At 33.4% G+C, this 18,401-nt stretch overlaps 2 protein-coding genes across 3 annotated transcripts; both read left to right on the top strand.

The window, feature by feature from the left end:
- The first annotated feature begins 8,509 nt into the window (after positions 1–8,509).
- Positions 8,510–11,840, top strand: LOC140988062 (large ribosomal subunit protein uL3z). 2 transcript variants are annotated; one of them, XM_073456949.1, is made up of 6 exons: positions 8,510–8,576; positions 8,934–9,035; positions 9,350–9,460; positions 9,892–10,196; positions 10,632–11,041; positions 11,386–11,840. In XM_073456949.1, the coding sequence occupies exons 2-6, from the start codon at positions 8,951–8,953 to the stop codon at positions 11,642–11,644; spliced, it is 1,170 nt and encodes a 389-aa protein (XP_073313050.1). In that variant the 5' UTR covers positions 8,510–8,576; positions 8,934–8,950; the 3' UTR covers positions 11,645–11,840. The 2 variants fall into 2 exon arrangements, with proteins under 2 accessions (XP_073313050.1, XP_073313051.1); XM_073456950.1 differs by lacking the exon at positions 8,510–8,576 and adding an exon at positions 8,622–8,639 and having other exon boundaries at positions 8,931–9,035.
- A 3,236-nt stretch (positions 11,841–15,076) lies between these two features.
- Positions 15,077–18,039, top strand: LOC140988106 (large ribosomal subunit protein uL3z). Its single transcript, XM_073457037.1, has 5 exons — positions 15,077–15,234; positions 15,549–15,659; positions 16,091–16,395; positions 16,831–17,240; positions 17,585–18,039. Exons 1-5 carry the CDS (start codon positions 15,150–15,152, stop codon positions 17,841–17,843), a joined length of 1,170 nt encoding a protein of 389 aa, XP_073313138.1. The 5' UTR covers positions 15,077–15,149; the 3' UTR covers positions 17,844–18,039.
- The last annotated feature ends 362 nt before the right edge of the window (positions 18,040–18,401 follow it).

The raw sequence follows: 18,401 nt of genomic DNA on the forward strand, positions 1-18,401 counted from the left end.
TTCCTAAAATAATTCTGGGAAATAAATTTGTTAAATAAATATGCACAATAAAAATTTATGCTTGAAATATATAGTATATTACATTTTATTATGTATGCTAATATTGATTAAATTTTATTTCAAGTGATAGTTATGTACTTTAATAATTAAAACATGATATAACGTAAATAACAAATTATTTGTTTCAAAATGGTGAAAAGCTAAGAAAACACAATGATTATATTGTTATGGCTAAAAATATGTCATCTATGTTGTCAAGATTCGATCTTAATATAATATTTTTATTTTATTTTTTGTAATTTTAATCTTGTTCATTGTGTGGTGTCGATATGTATATTAGACATCAGTATAATTGTGAAAAAAAATGACTAAAATTTCTGAAAACTTAAAAGGTACAAGGCTAAGACTCGATTTTTATAACATGGATTATCGATAATTTTCCTTTTAGAAAACAAACAGATGATAAGATTTTATTCTGAAAATAAATTCTAAAAAATAAAATGCAAACATACCATAAATTTGTCGATGCAAATGAACCATGATATTTTCCGTTGTACATAAAAGCACGTGCTTTAACTTGGGTACCCTTGTCCGAAAAAATCTCGAAAATTATATTTTCTTTAATTTTTATTATTATTTTTTGAAAACGGTCACATTTTATCACATCAGTTGCCTCAACACAACTAATAGAAACGTTTCATAGACGACGAAATCTATGCGGCCCTTGTGTAAATCAGACTGGCCATATTCTATGGATTATATTTCATCCTATGAACATAAACTTACCTTAAATCTTTTCTGAAGTAGAATAGATCTCTTGTGAGACAGTCGTATGAATCATTATTTGTGAGACTGGTCAACCCTACCGATAATCACAATAAAAAATAATAATCTTAGCATAAAAAGTAATATTTTTTCATGGATGACCCAAATAAGATATCTGTCTCACAAAATACGATCAGTGAGATTGTCTCACACAAATTTGTACCTGTAAAGTATAATACAAAGAAGGGGAAAGAGTGATATTCTAGCATTTCTATCAGGTCTTCTTTTAATAAAATTACAATTTTAGTCATATAAGTTGTCTGTTTTGGATTGTAGTCTTATTACTCAAATTAAATTTAATAGAAATGACATGGAAAAATAAATTTCTCCATCCATGATTTTTATAAATCCATAAACCTAATTGACATTTAAATCCCTAAATTAAACTGAAGTGGTAATTTTAAAAATAAAATTTGACATCAGCCAAACAATTCCAAAAATTATATATATAAATGAATCAATCTTAATCCTTAAGGCGGTGAAACTTAACTAAAGTGACATTCATTAGCGAGATAGTCGTCACGCTATAATCTATTATAGAATGACTTTATTGCCCTCGACCAAGGTCGGTTGACCACTAGGAAAAGTGATCCTATCATGCTACTTACGTAGGGGTATTATCGCCTTTTCATGACACAAAATATAATAAAATATGACTCAGAATAAATGGCTTTCCTTCATTTGCCACAAATTTCTTTCTTTATTAATCATCCCACACTCCTAGAACACACGTAAGCATATATACACAGATCCTGTATCTATACATCCTCCCCCCAGGAAATCGGAAAAACCAGAAGAGCCCGGGATGGAGTCGACCCTCACAGAGCAAGAAATCGAAGCGGTTGTGCAGTTAATCCAGCTCAGCGGCGATTTCCGCGAAGATTTTCACGTCGTCTGGGTGAATTTTCAGAGGCAGAAAGAAGAAGATGAAAGCGTCGGCGAGACATCATCGTCGTTAATCGATGCAGAAAATTGCTTGGATACGGAGGTGTTGCCACGGATGAAAATCAGGGTTGGATCGATTGCTGATATCTATGGAAAGACTGGAAAGCCTCTGATGATCAAGAATGAGGGGCGTAAGAGGGGTAGGGTTTGATTAATGTTGTTTTCTTTCTGTTTTGCATTTCGGGAAAGAGATTTCAGCTTCGTTTTTGTGTACATATTTATGTTTGATGGCCTCCTTTTTTTATGTGTAATATTACTGCTCGTAATACACTAAGTTTTACTTTCACAGTCTTTTCTTGCTTTGGGTGAAGGAATTGAAGATCATATATACAGACAATCTGGGATTTTCGTACGAGAAATTATGAGTTATACTTAATTTATTATTTTGTTTTAGGATTCGAGTGTGATTTAATACGATTCATTGATCCCAAATCTAGCTAAATTCGTTAGAAAAAACCCAGAAAATTTTGAAGGGGAAGCTTAATTAATTGTTCTCTGACTGAAGATTTTTTTTTTTTTTTTCATTTTTAGAGTTAGACTACACATAATCATTACTAAAATCATTGGCGAGAAGCGATCGCCTCTCTATTTTCGTATACATTTTGCAATTTATATTTCTGAATTTTTAGTTTTTTTTTTTATAAAAAAAAAATGGGCGTGCGCAATATCCCAAATTCCACTTTCTTTTAGTTTTTGGAACTATTTGAAAGTCCTCATTTCATCTTATTCTATTTAGGATAATACCTCCATGAAAATATATTTGGAGAAAACATAATGATACAAATAGAGAAATAAATAAATAAAAACGAAACAAATAAGCTCTATTAATCCAAAAATATATATGATGACGATTACAACCATAATTAACGATGACGANCCAAGACTTAGTTATAAAAAGTTGGAAATTTCGAATTACGTACCTGAATGTTGTTGGGGTCGATGCCACCATGAAGTTGGTATGTTACAACATATTTTTTGTTAAGATTGAGACTCGAACCTAACTCAACTCCAAAAGCTAGCTCAAGAGGGGAGGATTGTCTAAGTCTATATATGCAACTCCTCGATATATTATCCAACCAATGTGTGAAAACTAACACACCCCCTCACGTTCAGGAATAACATCTGGAGCGTGAAATTTACAAATGAACCAACTATGGGTAGAACGAGTGGCCCAACTATAGGCAGTCCAACGCATAACGGTGGGACCTGAGCTCTGATACCATGTTAAGATTGAGATTTGGACCTAACTCAACCCCAAAAGCTAGATCAAGATGGATGATTGTCTAAATCCATATATGCAACTTCCAGCTATATTATCCAACTAATGTGGCACAAACTAACACTCTTTGAGCATATTTCAACCAAATTTCTCTCGATGTTGCTATATTAATCATGACATCAAAACTATAAAATTATTCTTAAGAACACAAAGTTTCAGCAATTTGAAGACTAAATTTATCAAGGAATTGTGGGCTATGACACAGTCGTACTCTTTCCGAATATAAATGATCTCATTTAACTCCTACGACATTAATTCAAGTGAGGAATTAGATAAAAAAAGAAACGTATGGAAAGACTTATAAGACGCAATGAAAGACCATGAATATCGTAAATTTTTTGTAACATATTTGGGATGTGTGTGTATATATATATAATATATATAAGAGTTGTGCTTTTTTTTTTTTGGAAGTCCGAGAGTTGATGGATCATGAAAATACGATTTATATGATGTGATATGTACGGAAAATACTATATATTTTTTTTTTTTGCTTAAACTAAAACTGGGAAGTTCAGTGATCCGAGGAGAGCTGTCGAGTAATAATCATCCAAAGATCTGGCTTGAGATACTCACACGAGGAGTTTGTCCAATGTTAGGTGGTTGTATATTTATTGAGGTGTCCGAAAAATATGACGTGAATGTTATAGGTATCTATGCGGGTTAAGGTCATCGTTGTTTAACGATGGACGATGACAGAGTTGTCGAATTTTTAATAACAAAATAAAGTAAAAGAATTTTCTGTCAACTAATCTACGAAGATGAAAATATATATTTTATAAATGAGAATTTATTACTTAGGTCTCCGAATGTGAGTGTTTTTGAAGATCAAAACACTTCGAGGGGATCGGATGGGCATTTGGTGTGACTTCTGTTACATCTAAAGAAATATTTATTATTTATCTTCTTCTCGTTCGTTCATTTTACAGTTCAAAATAAAAACTCATGTGATATTGTCTCATGGATCAATTTGTGAGACGGATTTCTAACATGATTCGATTTCATGAAAAATATTAAATTTATGCTTAAAGTATTATGTATTTATCGGGTTGACTCGTCTCAAAGATCCCTAAAAAAGATTTATGAGACCGTCTTATAAAAGACTTGCTCGTATTGAAAAATTGGTGTATGATGCAATTAAGTGTTAAAAATTGTATGAAACATTTATAAACCTTAATGTTTTGCGATTATGTTATTCTTCTAATATAAACGCCACGAACGTCTTGAAAGTATGTATTTTATAATATCTTCTATGATTTATAGCTTTTATAGAAATATTTGCCAATGCTCCTTTCAAAAAACATTAAAAAGGCATGAAAATATTGGTTGATTTACAACTAGAAAAAATTTTTTATAATAAATAAATGAAGCATGCATGCAAATACGCGGAATTTATCTAGAAAGTTCCTCATTGGTCTTTGGTATTTTATTCCTTGACTTTTACGTATCCCGAGATTTTAAAAAAGCTGGTTAATATATTTTATATTTGCTAACTTGACCTTGACTACGTGATTTTCTAGTTAGTCTATATTATATATATCAGGAGTGTTTTTTTCTTTAGATCATATAAATCACATTTTTATAAAAATTGAAATATATACTGGTAATCTAAGAACTAATATTTGATCACATTTTAAGAGAGAAATACTCCAGATATAACATAGAATAATTATGACTTCTAATATCTCAATAAAGGTTAAACTCCGATGACTCTAGCGCGTGTTTGATTTCTTTACAATTGTTTTATGTTAGCAAATAAGTACAACTTACAAGTTACAATAACATAAATAAAATATAAAAAAAAACAGCCTAGTTTATAGGAATATCAATTTCCTTCAAATCGATAGGATATCTGACCTGAAAGGTGAATAAATTTTTGGACATGCTTAAATAATTCGGTACAGAGATTTTCGGGTTCAGAGATAGAGCCGGGTCAGATACTTAGCTGAAAGAGTAAGTAACACGTGTATTAGCATAGTTTATAAGGTCACATGTATGTACTGCAGTGATGTAATTTTTCATCATTTTTTGGAATTGAACAGAACGGACTAGTTTCTTCTTCAATAGAGTTCTTTATTATTATTAATTTTTTTTCTAAAATTAACTAACCATTTTATGAAGCCTTATTTAAAATTACAATTATATCTTAATTATATAACTTTATTTATGAATTTTTTTTCTAAAACTAAAATAGCCTTTCTTTTTCAAATCTTCAATCATATCTTTATCTATATTTTAAATATCTATAATTGTAAAATTTTAGATTGCAATACAGCTTCTATTAAAGAAGTATGAAAAAAAATATTAATTTGAAAATAACAAAAAATATAATGTTTAAATAATTATTCTAACTGTATAAGCATCCGACGCGTGCAAATAAACACTAGTATTTATATATTTATTAATTATTATATTTTTTGTGGAATGATAGTAGTTGAATGAAATAAAGAAAATTATTAATATAAAACTAATCACCAAGAATTTTGCTTCTTTGGGTTTTGGTTTGTCATTACATTTTACGTCAATCCTCTCTGGTAATCCATCATCTGAGCACTTACGGCTGGCTTGTTCTCTCGGCACCGGTAAGGTTTATGATTTCGTATCATGCTCTTAGAATCTGTGTATCATTGTTTGAATTCGTTGTGTTCATCGTTCCTTCAAATATGGGCATCCACATATTTTCCTGGACTTGTTGATTTTCTTGTTGGTCATTCCTACATGTTGCGTACCACTTCTTTGATGGGGGGCCAAATTAAGTTTTTCTGCTCACGATTTGATGATTTATTTGCAAAAACTATTTGTCGAGCGGCTCATCCTTCCTTCCTGACCCAGTTTTCATTCTCTAACTCGGCCTCTATGGGTTAGTTTTATCCTGATCTTCAAGGAAAAACATCTGATGAAGTTATGGACCTCCTCTTGGCTCCATGTATCCACCAATGTTCCTAATATTGGATTGTTCCTCATCTCGTCCACCTTTCAATGATAAGACAAGTTGGTCATTCGAGAGCTATATCCCCTCTTTGTATTCTTAACAATTTGGGGCTTTCACAAGCCATTCACCATACCGCTTTGTCTTCCCCTATGGAACAGGCCCACATTACCTCCGAAATAGCCTACAAGAGGTTTTATAAAGCCACGGCCCAACTACTTTCTTCTACACTTCCAAGGAGGTTCATCAGTCCGATTGTGAAGCTGGTTTTTTTTAGTTCTACGACAACGTTTTTTGTAAACCGTTGTCTATATGTGTTTAATTTGTAAAGGGTCAAAGACAACAGTTTGTTTAAACTGTTGTCTTTCAGCTGGTTTTTTTAGCTCTACGACAACGACCGTTGTCTTTTCTTATTGTTTTATATGGTAAAAGACAACGGTTTTTGTAAAACCGTTGTCTTTAAATCTTTTTTTATAAAATTTGTAGTTAATATTAAATTTTGCGACGGTGTTGCAAAGTTACCGAAAAACAGTCACCTCGAAAAAAAATGTATCATAGTCTCAAATTATCCATCGACATTATCCCACCTACAGTTCTTCTAAGATGGTCTCATGTTCTAAGAATGCCTCAAGCTAAGCGACTCGATTGTCCTCAAAGAAGAAGTTTCTAAAAACAGCTCGGAATCCGAAAGTGAAAAAGATAATGACGAAGTTATTGATGCTGAATCTAATCCTTCATAGGTTAGTGATGGTGAACCTAATGGTCCTAATCCGAAGAAGTTTGTAATCTAGGCCTCTGACAGTGAATCTGATAGTTTCTTTTAGTATATCAAAGAACATTATGGAGCTAATTAGGGTAAGTCCATATAAGAAACAAATGTTGTTTCAAATCACTTGAGTATAGTGAACCCAAGGCTAGCTGTAACTCCGAACAATTGATGGTCACACAAGTATTGGATTTTGTGTTCTCGTTCAGATAGTCAAATTCAATGAGTTGAATTTGGCTAATGTATTTTGATGAAAATCAAACATATTGTTTATTAAATATTTTATAAGTAGATTTCATTATTGAAATTTGTGAAGGTAGCTTGAATTCTAATTTTGTGAGGAGAGTGGAACTGCAAAATTTATGAACAGTGGAAGATTTTGGTCTTCGAAGTTTTACTTGAAACGATATAAATGAGATTCGTATCCTCGTTACATCGATGATCGAGGTTATAAGGAATCTACAATCCTAAATTGTTTAATTAGTAAGTAATTTTTTTAAAAAATACATCCAAAGATTGACTTGTGGAATTTCACTAAGTCAAATATCAAAGGAATATTCTAAAGAAGTATAGAATTAATTAATTAAATAATTTTTATAGTTAATTAAATAATGAGTATTTAATTAATGTATTACCTATTATCAAAAATTGATAATTATTTATTTCTATAATGTATTTTAAAAGGTTGAAAAATAAATATGAATGAATTTTAGTTGATTGTAAGATAGATGAATAAACAATCAACAAAAAATCTCTCCACCCACCCCTTTCAAAACAATCTCGACCACCACCTTGTCCACCAAAGTTCACGGCAGAGACCGCCTTAGCACCGCCGTTGTCACAACCCGCCGAAGATCTTGAATTTTGTCGATCGAATCTCAACGACAAATCTTGTCTAATTGTTTTAATGCAAATTAAATAAAGAATTAAGATTTCAATCGTGGACCTAATTCGGATAATCGAATAAGGCATTTATTCAATTAGATCGTTCATAGTAATATATAAGAAGAATAATTATATCTGCTAATTTCAGACTAGTTTGGTGCAAGTATTTTAAAACACATAGGTAAATTAAATTAACACTCTATGAATGATTTTAAATCATACAACGCTTAAGGAACGTTTGAACGCCGAAACGAAATAATTTTAAATTTCTTTTGCACTTTGAGTGTGTATAAATAGTATTTCAACAGTGACTAAACACAAATAATAATTCTATCATACGTTATTGTATTTAAATTATGAAATTTATATTTATTACTAAATATTGAATAAACCAGTACATTTTGGTACGATTGTCATATAAATTAGAAAATATTCATCACATATAAAACAACCAAAAATAGATCACATTTCTCATTTAATACTAGTATTTACATATTTTATTTATTTTTAGAAAATTTTCTTTGGAGTTTAATTTTTTTGGTGATTAATTTGATTTATATTAAAATAAGTGTAATTATATAATTATAAAAATTAATGAAGTACCATATCACAATTTTATTTGGGGGCCAAATTACAATTTTATAAAGGTCATACTAACCTACCTAAATACGACACACACGTTGCGTACTTATATATTTTTTGAAAATTTTCTTTGAAGTTCATTTTTTTGGTAATTAATTTGATTTATATGAAGTAATTATTAATAAGATTTTAGTAATAGATTCTGAAAACTCACTTTTCAAAAAATTAAATTAAATTAGAATCCAAAGGACCGAAACTTACTTGGAAGCCCAATTATAGACCGCCGGCCCAAAAGTCGCTATTAATGCTATAAATATTTTAAGCCCAGAATTTTAGGGTTTCTCGCTGAGCTGACGCGCAGTTATCAGGTACACGCCGTTGTTTCTTGCAGATCATTCTTACTTAGTTTGATTTCAATTTGTTGCTAGCTTCAGATTTGAGCACCTTTCGGAGCATGTTTTACTACCTTTTCAAAGATTCTTGTTTGGAAACGATCCATTTCACCTATCTGTATGTAAATGATTGGATAATGGTTTGTTTCATTGATATACGTGTGTAGAATTTTTGTTTGTCACACATTCTGTGTTAAAGTTATGTTTTTTTTATGTGGAAGTTAAGGGTGATTGGGTAGCTGCAATTGTCACAACTACGTTTGTTAGGATAATATTAGTTTGTTGTGTTCTTTTGGTTTCGATGGTTTTCAAAGTTTGGGTGGTGTTGTACAGGTGAAGGAGGCGAAAACATGTCGCACAGGAAGTTTGAGCACCCAAGGCACGGGTCACTCGGTTTCCTTCCGAGGAAGCGGGCTGCTCGCCACAGGGGAAAGGGTAACTATCGTTTTGTAGATTAAGCTAGGAAGTAATGTGACTCTTTTTTGTTGCTGATTAATATAAATTTGAAAGTTACTCGGAGAATCTTGGAAATATGAGTAAGAAAATTGTATGGAATCCAAACTACAATTTTGAAATGTGCGATCATGTAATTTATCCTACGTAAGTTGACTGTTTTATCAGCCGATACACATATATGGATATTTATTGCATGTGTGCGGCATTGTAGTTACTTGGTTTTCCTTTGTTTTTCTTCCTGTCACTTGCATTTAGCTTGTAATTACTCTTGTTTCTTGCCTTCAATTATGCAGTGAAGGCTTTTCCCAAGGATGACCCCAGCAAGCCCTGCAAGCTGACAGCCTTCTTGGGTTACAAGGCTGGGATGACTCACATTGTCCGAGAAGTTGAGAAACCCGGATCAAGTAACTTCTATATCTTACTTTTGTGATTTTAGACTTCGCCTAGTTAGTTCCTTTTGCAAAAACTTCTACTAATGTGCATTGTACAATCTTTTTCCTGGTGCAATGTACCATTGTCTGCGGAAGGCAATTCTTGTTTGCATTTATGGTTAAATTAGCAATGATCTTTTCTCTATAAGATCTTTTCGGTGATGTGTTGAAACAATTTTTTTGCTTTTGTTATTTTCAACAAAATCGTGATATATACTTCTTGGTGAACTTATACATTTTTTGCATCTTATTTTTCTCGTTTTATTGGTGTTTTGTGTTATTGTTTCCCTCTCATAGAAACATACCTACTTTTGTGTCTCACTGTTATTTTATTAAATAGTTGTTAGTTGGCTAAATATTTTTACCTGAAATAGATCTCACTTTGAAGTACTTGTATTTTGTAGAACTGCATAAGAAAGAGACTTGCGAGGCTGTCACTATAGTTGAAACACCACCCATGGTGGTGGTTGGAGTGGTTGGTTACGTGAAGACTCCTCGTGGCCTTCGCTGTCTTAACACTGTTTGGGCTCAGCATCTCAGTGAGGAGATTAAGAGAAGGTTTTACAAGAACTGGTGCAAATCCAAGAAGAAGGCCTTTACCAAGTATTCCAAGAAACTGGAGACTGATGAGGGGAAGAAGGATCTCCAGTCACAGCTGGAGAAACTGAAAAAATATGCTTCTGTTGTTCGTGTACTTGCTCACACTCAGGTATCAAATCGATCTTATTCTTGTTTTACAATTGTGTCTTGAATTTGAATTAAGAGCTGAATTATGTGTTGTTTAACATTAAATAGGTTTTGAATCATAGTTTCATTCACAATATGTTGATGGCTTGAGAAAACCACTGTGAGCCACAGTGCCACACATCAGTGCATTGTCCAATGGCATAGAGGAATATCGATTTTAGCCTCGTTATATTGTGTTAGAAATCTTTTATTTGTCTATGAAATGTTAAAATTACGAAGTAGGAATGTTTCATCAATTGATTTAGATGATGCTGGTAATCTGGAGTCAAATATACTCCTTGGTTAGTTTTGGCTTTACCTTCTACTTGTTTTCTTGCCATGCAACAGTTGACTATTGTATGTGAAAGTCTTGGTTCTCTCGTATTGTTCTAATAAATTTCATGTATTAATTATGCAGATAAGGAAAATGAAAGGGCTGAAGCAAAAGAAGGCTCATTTGATGGAGATTCAAGTGAATGGTGGAACTATTGCTCAAAAGGTTGACTTTGCATATGGCTTCTTTGAGAAGCAGATCCCTATTGATGCTGTTTTCCAGAAAGACGAAATGATCGACATTATCGGTGTCACAAAGGGTAAAGGTTATGAAGGTGTGGTTACCCGATGGGGTGTTACTCGTCTTCCCCGCAAAACTCACAGGGGTCTTCGCAAGGTTGCTTGTATTGGAGCTTGGCACCCTGCCAGAGTTTCATTCACTGTTGCCCGAGCTGGTCAGAATGGATACCATCACCGTACTGAAATGAACAAGAAGATCTACAGGCTTGGAAAGGTGGGGAATGAAGATCACTCGGCCAGTACTGAGTTTGACAGGTTAATACTGTTCCCTCCTCCTCCCCCAACCGGTTATCTATATTTTTTGTTTCTTCAAATTATTTTACTTTCAACTTCAAAAAAATTGTTACTTTCCATGGTATTTTCTGTTATTTTATTTTCTCACGTGTTTGCTTTTTTATGATATGAACGTTTTTCTAATAAAAGTTGCTTGGCAAATATGACCATCATGCTCTGGCAGATTTGTGAGTTGCACTGTATTCTAGAATTTTGCTACATTTATCTCCGTCGTATATTGAACAACAGTAGTCAATTTGTATCTGCTGCTCTAACCAGTTACTTTTCTACATGACTAAATTTTTTAATAAATGAAACTATGGCAGGACGGAGAAAGATATTACGCCTATGGGTGGATTTCCTCACTACGGCGTGGTTAAGGATGATTACCTGATGATCAAGGGGTGCTGTGTTGGCCCTAAGAAAAGGGTTGTTACCCTTCGTCAGTCCCTCCTCACACAGACTTCTCGTGTTGCCCTTGAAGAGATTAAGCTCAAGTTTGTCGATACCTCGTCCAAGTTTGGACACGGACGCTTCCAGACAACACAGGAGAAGCAGAAGTTTTATGGTCGAGTCAAGGCTTAGATATCTTAAGCCATTGGTGCTTGTGGGATTCTAAAACGTTCAAGCATTTTTCTAGGATTCATGGTTTCCTATGTTTCAAACTTTTAAGCTGGTTTTGGAAGAAATTTTTTTTCTTTGCCATTCTGTCGGAGAGTCGTTTACCTATTGGAACTTCTGCAAAAAATTTTGTTTCGTTTAAAAATCAGTTCAGGTTTCATTCTTGCTTTCTGAATTATTATTTATTTTTTAAAACATCAACACATTTCATTCATTTAACTTGGAAACTCAGTCTGTACAGGTTCATCTAATTGTATTGATAAGTAGTAAGTAGTCGAGAAAAATACAATTTAATCATCTAGCAGGTCTCTGTCTGGCAAAAAAATGTACCACTTTGTTGGCAGATGTGGGACAATGTTGGACTTCCCTTCCAGTTGCATTGCAAATCCATGGTTAGAGACTAGTTAAGATCACCTTCTTCACACATAAAAACAGTTTATTTGTGGTCAGTTAGTTATCCAATCGAACTAATTAAAGACAATATTTTATTGAATATTTTGAAACATGCCGATTGTAAAACAAGTAGAGTTATATCAACAAATTCTTTTTTCTTTTTACCCTTTACCACTCTCAAATTTTTAGTATCTTTTATTGGTTATTTTATTTTCTTCTTTTTTTACCAAACTATCTTTTAGTCGATACTCAACCTCGACATCTAACATTTTTTCTTATTTTTGCATGAACATGTGAAATCTTCTATTTCATTTTTTTTACCTCAAATAATTATTATATGTTTCATGCCACTTATTCGAAATTTCTCTATTCCGATTACAATTGCTTGGGAAACAGTAATATCTGTTCTGTGTATATCTTGTAAAGCATGGAATGGATTTTCAATATTCATCAACATCACTATCCAATTCAAGATTCAAAGAAATATGCAAGAAAGATTGATTCATAATTTAAAACCATGAATACGGCAAAAAAATCAAACGTATTGAGTGCAAACACGTTAAGAAATCATAATCGATTCTAATAGTGAATATTAAATATTATAATAATATATGAAATGAGTGCTCATGATAAAAAAAAATAATAATAATAATAAAATTAATTATTAAAATTGCTAAAGCCACTAACCTTTTAATAATAAAATTAATTATTAAAATTGCTAAAGCCACTAAACTTTTAATAATATATATTACGATCTTTTATTTGAATTTTTCAAACTTTTCAATGACGTATACTTTATAATATTCTTGTAATTATTTATTAACTGATAATATGATTCATTTAACATGAAAATATAACAAGTGAATTTATTAGAAAAACAAATTAGATAATTAATAATTTAAATCTCAACGATTTAAAACTTATTATATATTCTTTACTACCTTCATATATATATGGGGTCGCTAAATTACAAAGATGGTGAAATTTGGAACGAAAATTCAAAAAATGGCAATAAAACTATTTTTTTGTCATTGTGGCCGAGAATCTGCATAAATTTACGAATGAAATAATGTGGAACACTGGAAATATTAAGGAAATTCGAAAATTACATATGATAATCTAGAGTTTACAATGAAAACTGAAAATAAAGCTTGCTGAATATTTGTTGATTGTTGTTGCCTTATTTTTCCTATTATCTAGTTCCTCGTCCTTTTGTTTGGTTCCTCGAATAGGTTCCCTAACTGCTGCAACCACCGGCTTCTCTCATCATCACTTCGTTTGGATCATGGATCTTTACTTTTGTGAGCTGAAATTAATAGAGCCCGTCGTCACTTCTTCAAGGGCACTCCGATATATGTTTCGGTGTAATTATTTAAGTTCAGTTATTGATAAAGTACATGTTAAACATGATTAAGTGTAATTACTTGAGCAAACTAAAGTAATTGCCCATCAACCAATTCAGAACCACTTACATTTTGGACGATTGGGTATCGAGAGCCACTCACTAGTACTACAGTGGCCCAACACATTTTAAGTCCAAGATCTCGATTGAGTGTTGGAGCCACCAATTGGTTCGATGGAGCAACTAGCTACACACTCAAGAGCTTAGACTGAGGTTGTTTTCTGACATTAAGGTACCGTTTGATTCATGGTATGAGATATATAGTATGGAGATAAGTAATATTTTGTAATAAAAAAATAATTATAAAATGATAGTTAATATAGTGATTGATTAAATTTGAGATAATATGATATTACCATTTTGTCATTGTTGAAAATATTAATAGAATAGTAATAATATTATTTATTAAGGGTAATATCGTGATTTTATATTATTGATTTGATTGATGTGAGATAAATTATTACGAATTTGATTGATGTGAAATAAATAATTAATAATTTGATTGATCGAGATAAATAATACTTGTACAAAACAAGTGATATGATAGGACTATTTATATTAGTACTTACAAGTACTTGAACCAAACAGTACCAATGTCTGTGGGAATACAATAAATAGTATGCAGTAAATTGAAGGTAAAAAAAGAGCGTGGGAATGACCCAAAAAACAGAACAAGAATCAGTCATGATATGATTGGGTTGTATAATATTATTCATATTTACCGCTTGTATATCAGGGTTATTATGGTTCACATTTTCGCTGTTTTATGATTTCCGCTGATTATGGATTTACACTCTTATTAAGTTTATTATTGCATGTTAGAAATTATTAATGGAAGCCTTTATGGGTAAGAGAACTACATTCAAGTGGTATGGGATATAGGCAATTGTTTTGGGATTTAGAACTCTCAGTTGAGTTTTCTACCTCCGCCCCTTATCGGCGAGGAAGGTACAAATGTGACTGAGTTTTGGCTTGAATACATGGAGCAGTGTTTTAGCACCTTCAGGTATGGCGACGAGAAAAAAGATGGAGATGACTGACTTCATGCTTCAATAGAAGGCCATGAAATGGTGGAAAAACCACATCAGCTACCTTGATCCAGCATCACATACAGTTCCAATGGAAGCATTTGTGCCATGTGTTTTTTAAGCACTATTTTCCACAGCTCTCCAAAATGCGAAGGAGATGGAGTTTTTGACACTAGAGCATGGCCATTCTATGATTGAGGAGTATCAGAGGCGATTTTTTGACCTCATGTCATCTAGAATTGTGCAGCAAAATACTCCGTGTTCCTGAATGGGTTGAACCATGATATCTAGGATCGTGTGACCGTCGTCAATGATAAACAGAGATCATCATTGCTAGGAGTATCAGAGGCGATTTCTTATGAGAGAATGGTTAACCGTTTCTGATNGTTTGGAAACGATCCATTTCACCTATCTGTATGTAAATGATTGGATAATGGTTTGTTTCATTGATATACGTGTGTAGAATTTTTGTTTGTCACACATTCTGTGTTAAAGTTATGTTTTTTTTATGTGGAAGTTAAGGGTGATTGGGTAGCTGCAATTGTCACAACTACGTTTGTTAGGATAATATTAGTTTGTTGTGTTCTTTTGGTTTCGATGGTTTTCAAAGTTTGGGTGGTGTTGTACAGGTGAAGGAGGCGAAAACATGTCGCACAGGAAGTTTGAGCACCCAAGGCACGGGTCACTCGGTTTCCTTCCGAGGAAGCGGGCTGCTCGCCACAGGGGAAAGGGTAACTATCGTTTTGTAGATTAAGCTAGGAAGTAATGTGACTCTTTTTTGTTGCTGATTAATATAAATTTGAAAGTTACTCGGAGAATCTTGGAAATATGAGTAAGAAAATTGTATGGAATCCAAACTACAATTTTGAAATGTGCGATCATGTAATTTATCCTACGTAAGTTGACTGTTTTATCAGCCGATACACATATATGGATATTTATTGCATGTGTGCGGCATTGTAGTTACTTGGTTTTCCTTTGTTTTTCTTCCTGTCACTTGCATTTAGCTTGTAATTACTCTTGTTTCTTGCCTTCAATTATGCAGTGAAGGCTTTTCCCAAGGATGACCCCAGCAAGCCCTGCAAGCTGACAGCCTTCTTGGGTTACAAGGCTGGGATGACTCACATTGTCCGAGAAGTTGAGAAACCCGGATCAAGTAACTTCTATATCTTACTTTTGTGATTTTAGACTTCGCCTAGTTAGTTCCTTTTGCAAAAACTTCTACTAATGTGCATTGTACAATCTTTTTCCTGGTGCAATGTACCATTGTCTGCGGAAGGCAATTCTTGTTTGCATTTATGGTTAAATTAGCAATGATCTTTTCTCTATAAGATCTTTTCGGTGATGTGTTGAAACAATTTTTTTGCTTTTGTTATTTTCAACAAAATCGTGATATATACTTCTTGGTGAACTTATACATTTTTTGCATCTTATTTTTCTCGTTTTATTGGTGTTTTGTGTTATTGTTTCCCTCTCATAGAAACATACCTACTTTTGTGTCTCACTGTTATTTTATTAAATAGTTGTTAGTTGGCTAAATATTTTTACCTGAAATAGATCTCACTTTGAAGTACTTGTATTTTGTAGAACTGCATAAGAAAGAGACTTGCGAGGCTGTCACTATAGTTGAAACACCACCCATGGTGGTGGTTGGAGTGGTTGGTTACGTGAAGACTCCTCGTGGCCTTCGCTGTCTTAACACTGTTTGGGCTCAGCATCTCAGTGAGGAGATTAAGAGAAGGTTTTACAAGAACTGGTGCAAATCCAAGAAGAAGGCCTTTACCAAGTATTCCAAGAAACTGGAGACTGATGAGGGGAAGAAGGATCTCCAGTCACAGCTGGAGAAACTGAAAAAATATGCTTCTGTTGTTCGTGTACTTGCTCACACTCAGGTATCAAATCGATCTTATTCTTGTTTTACAATTGTGTCTTGAATTTGAATTAAGAGCTGAATTATGTGTTGTTTAACATTAAATAGGTTTTGAATCATAGTTTCATTCACAATATGTTGATGGCTTGAGAAAACCACTGTGAGCCACAGTGCCACACATCAGTGCATTGTCCAATGGCATAGAGGAATATCGATTTTAGCCTCGTTATATTGTGTTAGAAATCTTTTATTTGTCTATGAAATGTTAAAATTACGAAGTAGGAATGTTTCATCAATTGATTTAGATGATGCTGGTAATCTGGAGTCAAATATACTCCTTGGTTAGTTTTGGCTTTACCTTCTACTTGTTTTCTTGCCATGCAACAGTTGACTATTGTATGTGAAAGTCTTGGTTCTCTCGTATTGTTCTAATAAATTTCATGTATTAATTATGCAGATAAGGAAAATGAAAGGGCTGAAGCAAAAGAAGGCTCATTTGATGGAGATTCAAGTGAATGGTGGAACTATTGCTCAAAAGGTTGACTTTGCATATGGCTTCTTTGAGAAGCAGATCCCTATTGATGCTGTTTTCCAGAAAGACGAAATGATCGACATTATCGGTGTCACAAAGGGTAAAGGTTATGAAGGTGTGGTTACCCGATGGGGTGTTACTCGTCTTCCCCGCAAAACTCACAGGGGTCTTCGCAAGGTTGCTTGTATTGGAGCTTGGCACCCTGCCAGAGTTTCATTCACTGTTGCCCGAGCTGGTCAGAATGGATACCATCACCGTACTGAAATGAACAAGAAGATCTACAGGCTTGGAAAGGTGGGGAATGAAGATCACTCGGCCAGTACTGAGTTTGACAGGTTAATACTGTTCCCTCCTCCTCCCCCAACCGGTTATCTATATTTTTTGTTTCTTCAAATTATTTTACTTTCAACTTCAAAAAAATTGTTACTTTCCATGGTATTTTCTGTTATTTTATTTTCTCACGTGTTTGCTTTTTTATGATATGAACGTTTTTCTAATAAAAGTTGCTTGGCAAATATGACCATCATGCTCTGGCAGATTTGTGAGTTGCACTGTATTCTAGAATTTTGCTACATTTATCTCCGTCGTATATTGAACAACAGTAGTCAATTTGTATCTGCTGCTCTAACCAGTTACTTTTCTACATGACTAAATTTTTTAATAAATGAAACTATGGCAGGACGGAGAAAGATATTACGCCTATGGGTGGATTTCCTCACTACGGCGTGGTTAAGGATGATTACCTGATGATCAAGGGGTGCTGTGTTGGCCCTAAGAAAAGGGTTGTTACCCTTCGTCAGTCCCTCCTCACACAGACTTCTCGTGTTGCCCTTGAAGAGATTAAGCTCAAGTTTGTCGATACCTCGTCCAAGTTTGGACACGGACGCTTCCAGACAACACAGGAGAAGCAGAAGTTTTATGGTCGAGTCAAGGCTTAGATATCTTAAGCCATTGGTGCTTGTGGGATTCTAAAACGTTCAAGCATTTTTCTAGGATTCATGGTTTCCTATGTTTCAAACTTTTAAGCTGGTTTTGGAAGAAATTTTTTTTCTTTGCCATTCTGTCGGAGAGTCGTTTACCTATTGGAACTTCTGCAAAAAATTTTGTTTCGTTTAAAAATCAGTTCAGGTTTCATTCTTGCTTTCTGAATTATTATTTATTTTTTAAAACATCAACACATTTCATTCATTTAACTTGGAAACTCAGTCTGTACAGGTTCATCTAATTGTATTGATAAGTAGTAAGTAGTCGAGAAAAATACAATTTAATCATCTAGCAGGTCTCTGTCTGGCAAAAAAATGTACCACTTTGTTGGCAGATGTGGGACAATGTTGGACTTCCCTTCCAGTTGCATTGCAAATCCATGGTTAGAGACTAGTTAAGATCACCTTCTTCACACATAAAAACAGTTTATTTGTGGTCAGTTAGTTATCCAATCGAACTAATTAAAGACAATATTTTATTGAATATTTTGAAACATGCCGATTGTAAAACAA

Source organism: Primulina huaijiensis, chromosome 11, assembly GCF_012295235.1.
Source record: "Primulina huaijiensis isolate GDHJ02 chromosome 11, ASM1229523v2, whole genome shotgun sequence".
In the NCBI taxonomy this organism is placed as follows: Eukaryota; Viridiplantae; Streptophyta; class Magnoliopsida; order Lamiales; family Gesneriaceae; genus Primulina; species Primulina huaijiensis.

Bases quoted from the DNA above. Each gene is read 5' to 3' on its own strand.
- LOC140988106 (XM_073457037.1), top strand. From the start codon at position 15,150: ATGTCGCACAGGAAGTTTGAGCACCCAAGGCACGGGTCACTCGGTTTC. The intron at 15,235-15,548 runs GTAACTATCGTT...TCAATTATGCAG, and splicing joins TGCTCGCCACAGGGGAAAGG to TGAAGGCTTTTCCCAAGGAT. The intron at 17,241-17,584 runs GTTAATACTGTT...AAACTATGGCAG, and splicing joins GCCAGTACTGAGTTTGACAG to GACGGAGAAAGATATTACGC.
- LOC140988062 (XM_073456949.1), top strand. From the start codon at position 8,951: ATGTCGCACAGGAAGTTTGAGCACCCAAGGCACGGGTCACTCGGTTTC. The intron at 9,461-9,891 runs GTAACTTCTATA...TGTATTTTGTAG, and splicing joins AGTTGAGAAACCCGGATCAA to AACTGCATAAGAAAGAGACT. The intron at 11,042-11,385 runs GTTAATACTGTT...AAACTATGGCAG, and splicing joins GCCAGTACTGAGTTTGACAG to GACGGAGAAAGATATTACGC.